General features: G+C 64.2%; 1 protein-coding gene across 1 annotated transcript; it reads right to left on the bottom strand.

Moving 5' to 3' along the window:
* Positions 1–431: 431 nt before the first annotated feature.
* CHST2 (carbohydrate sulfotransferase 2) lies at positions 432–3,016 on the bottom strand. Its single transcript, XM_038745622.1, has 2 exons — positions 2,523–3,016; positions 432–2,108 (listed from the first exon to the last, which is right to left on the bottom strand). The coding sequence occupies exons 1-2, from the start codon at positions 2,944–2,946 to the stop codon at positions 859–861; spliced, it is 1,674 nt and encodes a 557-aa protein (XP_038601550.1). The 5' UTR covers positions 2,947–3,016; the 3' UTR covers positions 432–858.
* Positions 3,017–4,185: the final 1,169 nt, after the last annotated feature.

Raw genomic sequence — 4,185 nt, 5'->3', positions numbered from 1 at the left:
CACACTCTCTCACCCTAAGAGAGCAGGGCAGGGCAAGATGGGAATGGGGAGAAGTTGAAGGTGAAGGCCCTGAGCTGATCCTGGCCTCCTCCCGGCTCCGGACTTCCTCTGACCCCCGAGCCGAGCCGGGCCTCCTCCCGGCTCCGGATTCCCTCTTACAGCGGAGCGCTCGGAGAACACGTCCGGCGCTGGTCTTTCCGGACACACGCTGCCCCTCGGTTCACACCCCCGGCCCAGGCTAGACACCCGATTCTGACCCGTGGTCCTGCTCTCCGATCCGGAGACCCCGTCGGCTGCAGGACGAGACCTGAGCTTTACTCGGCCCGGGCTTGAAAACGGACGAATTGCAACTCCACTGGTCTCCCAAAGGACACTCTCGGGGCCAAATGCCCAGAAGGGCACAGGCGATGCCAATGCAATCAAGGCACTTCTTAAAAAAATGAATATCATTTATTTTTATTCGGACCTTGTCACCTTTGATTTTCACACCAAAGTTCACTCCTGCTGGGCGCCTCTGGGCTGCCCCAGCTCCTCCTCTTCCTCTTCCTCCCTGCGGCCGCCTCCTCCAACCTCCGACCTCTCTCGACCGCCTCCCCGGGCAGGGAGCGGGGGGCCGAGGGCCCGTGCAGGTTCGCCGCCGCTACCGAAAAACCACAGATGGGTCGTGGGTGAGACTTCGGCCGTCTGAAGGGGAGGCGGGGCGGGATCGGGGGAGTCTCCGCGACCCGGACCCGGCTGATCCTCGGACCCCACGACTCCAACCAGGGATCCCGAGCGCGTGGCGCGCCCCCCAGACGGGCACCGCCCCGGGGGTCCCGGGCCCCGGCTCGGGGCGGGGAGGCGGTCAGCCCCGGTCCCTCAGAGGCGCGGCTCCCGGAGCAGGGTCTTGCTCAGGTCCTTGACCTCCTCGGGGCCGCTGACCCGCTCGTAGCCCAACAGAGCCATGGGCTGGTGGCAGAACTCCTCCACCTGCTTGATCTGCGGAAAGGTCAGGGCCGTGCGCCAGGCGCTGGCCGCCTGGGTGGCGTTGCGGGCCGACACGACGAAGGGCTTGGAGGAGGAGCTGGACCCGCTGGTCATGTTGAGGGCGAACCGCTCCATGTCGGGGCTGACCAGGAGCCCCACGAAGCCGTAGACGCGGCGCAGGGTCTTGACGGGGTCGCCCACCAGGTCCTCGTAGCGCACCACCAGGTAGCGGCCCCGCAGCCAGTCCGGGGGCCGCAGGGCGGTCTGCAGGGTCTTGGCCATGGTGCCGCAGATGACCTCCATGGCCCCCAGGGCGTGGTAGTCGGCCGCGCCCCCGGGCCCGGCCCGGCCCTCCTTCTTGGCGGCCGCCTTGTGGCCCGCCGCCTCGAGGAAGGGCACGTGGTGGGCGCGCGGGTCCCGGCTGCGGACCACCTGCAGGCTCTCGCGGATGAGGCCGTGGCGCGAGCGGATGCGCGAGCTGGCCACGGCCCGGGGGTCGCGCACCAGGTGGATGACCTTGAGGTCCAGGGCCGGGTCCCGCAGCAGCGGCGCCAGCACGGCCACGTCGAAGACCCGCACGCCCTTGATGGCCAGCACGCGGTAGCGGTGGCACTGCTCCTCCAGCCGGGCCAGGCGCTGCGGCGGGCACTTCTTGCAGACCCGGTCGTCCACCAGCCCCACCACGTCCTTGCGGTAGGCCGGGCACAGGGGCCACGAGCACACCACCTTGTTGGTGGCGGCGCCGAAGATGGCCAGCGTGGTGAGGTTGCGGCCGGCGCCGCCCGCCGGCCCGTACAGCTGGAAGACGGACAGGTCGCAGCGGTAGAGCGCGCTGAGCATGTCCCGGGCGGCGCCCTGCAGGGACACGGCGTCGCCGGGGTACAGCTTCTGCCACACGTGCCACACGGGCTCGTACAGGAAGAACACGTCGGGGTTCTGGTTGAACAGCTCCCCGAAGAACGAGGAGCCCGACCGCCACGTGGTGAACACGTACACCAGTCGACGCCTGCCTGCCCTCTGCGAGGGGCCGGAGGCGAGGGGGCCTGGGACGCCGGGGGCCGGGGGGCGAGGGGGCTGGGGGGCCGGGATGAGGGGGTCCGGGGGGTGGGACTCCGGGATGAGGGGGTCCGGGGGGTGGGGAGCTGGGATGAGGGGGTGGGAAGGCGGGATGAGGGGGTCCAGGGGGTGGGAAGGTGGGATGGGGCGGTCCAGGGGGTGGGAAGGTGGGATGAGGCGGTCCAGGGGGTGGGAGGGCGGGATGAGGGGGTCCAGGGGGTGAGGGGGCTGGGGGGCTGGGATGAGGGGGTTCAGGGGGTGGGAAGCCGGGATGAGGGGGTCCAGGGGGTGAGGGGGCTGGGGCGCTGGGATGAGGGGGTCCAGGGGATGGGGAGGCGGGATGAGGGGGTCCAGGGGGTGAGGGGGCCGGGGGGCTGGGATGAGGGGGTCCAGGGGATGGGGAGGCGGGATGAGGGGGTCCAGGGGGTGACGGGGTTGGGGGGCCGGGATGAGGGGGTCCAGGGGATGGGGAGGCGGGATGAGGGGGTCCAGGGGGTGACGGGGTTGGGGGCCCGGGATGAGGGGGTCCCGGGGATGCGGGATGAGGGGGTCCAGGGGATGACGGGGTTGGGGGGCCGGGATGAGGGGGTCCCGGGGGTCCGGGGGGTGAGGGGGCTGGGGGGGCGGGACGAGGGGGTCCCGGGGCTCCGGGAGGCGAAGGGGTCCCGGTCCGGCGGGGCCCCTCGGGACCTCGCAGCCGAGCCTGGGGTCGGGCTTGGGCCTGGTGGGGTCCAGCAGGCCGAGGGCGGTGAGCAGCAGCAGGAGCAGCAGCGCGTAGCCGGCGCCCAGCACCAGGGCCCGACGGCCGAACGCCTTCATGCCCGGCCGACACGGGGGACACCGACACCGCCACAGCCGCCACAGCCTCCGCCACCGCCACCGCCTCCTCCGCCGGGGGTCCGGGCCGCCGGGGTCCGGGCCCATCCCATCGCGACCTCCGGACACGGGCCGGGCGACGAGGCCACCGAGCGCGGCCCCTTCCACCTCCGGAGCCGCCGCAGCCCGGCCCCGCTCTGCCCACTCCCGCCCAGCCGCAGCCTTTTTATAGGGGCCGGGCCCCGGAGCCCCGCCCCCTCTCCCCGCCCTCCGCTCCCGATTGGCGGAGACCCGCGTCGCCCTCCGGACCCCTGCTCCCTATTGGTGGAGCCGGCCGTCGCTCTCCGGGGCCACGCCCCCCGAGCCCCAGCCCGTCCTCAGCCACAGTCTATTGATGCCTGCTTACTGATTCGGATGTGTCTATATCTACAACTCCCTTTCTTCCTATTGATGCCCGTTTGCTTGTTTGGATGTGTGCATATCTACAATTCCATTTCTTTCTGTTGATTCCAGTTTGCTTGGATGTGTGCATATCTACCATTCTATTCCTTTCTCTTGATTGCAGTTTGCTTGGTTGTGTACATGTCTGTAATTCTATGTCTTTCTATTGATGCCCGTTTGCTTGTTTGGATGTGTGCATATCTACAATTCCGTTTCTTTCTGTTGATTCCAGTTTGCTTGGATGTGTGCATATCTACAATTCCATTTCTTTCAATTGATTCCAGTTTGCTTGGATGTGTGCATATCTACCATTCTATTCCTTTCTCTTGATTCCAGTTTGCTTGGATGTGTACATGTCTGTAATTCTATGTCTTTCTATTGATGCCCGTTTGCTTGTTTGGATGTGTGCATATCTACAATTCTATTTCTTCCTATTGATGCCTGTTTGCTTGGATGTGTGCATATCTACAATTCTATTTCTCTCTCTTGATTCCAGTTTGCTTGGATGTGTGCATATCTACAATTTTATTTCTTTCTATTGATTCCATTTTGCTTGGATGTGTACATATCTGTAATTCTATGTCTTTCTATTGATGCCCGTTTGCTTCTTTGGCTGTGTGCATATCTACAATTCCATTTCTTTCTATTGATTCCAGTTTGCTTGGATGTGTGCATATCTACCATTCTATTCCCTTCTCTTGATTCCATTTTGCTTGGAGGTGTACATGTCTGTAATTCTATGTCTTTCTATTGATGCCCGTTTGCTTGTTTGGATGTGTGCATATCTACAATTCCATTTCTTTCTATTGATTCCAGTTTGCTTGGACGTGTGCATATCTACCATTCTATTCCTTTCTCTTGATTGCAGTTTGCTTGGTTGTGTACATGTCTGTAATTCTATGTCTT

The sequence above is a fragment of the Tachyglossus aculeatus genome, chromosome 1 (assembly GCF_015852505.1).
Source record: "Tachyglossus aculeatus isolate mTacAcu1 chromosome 1, mTacAcu1.pri, whole genome shotgun sequence".
Lineage (NCBI taxonomy): Eukaryota > Metazoa > Chordata > Mammalia > Monotremata > Tachyglossidae > Tachyglossus > Tachyglossus aculeatus.
The sequence above is the reverse complement of the archived record's forward strand: the minus strand, read 5'-3'. Positions and strand labels throughout refer to the sequence as shown.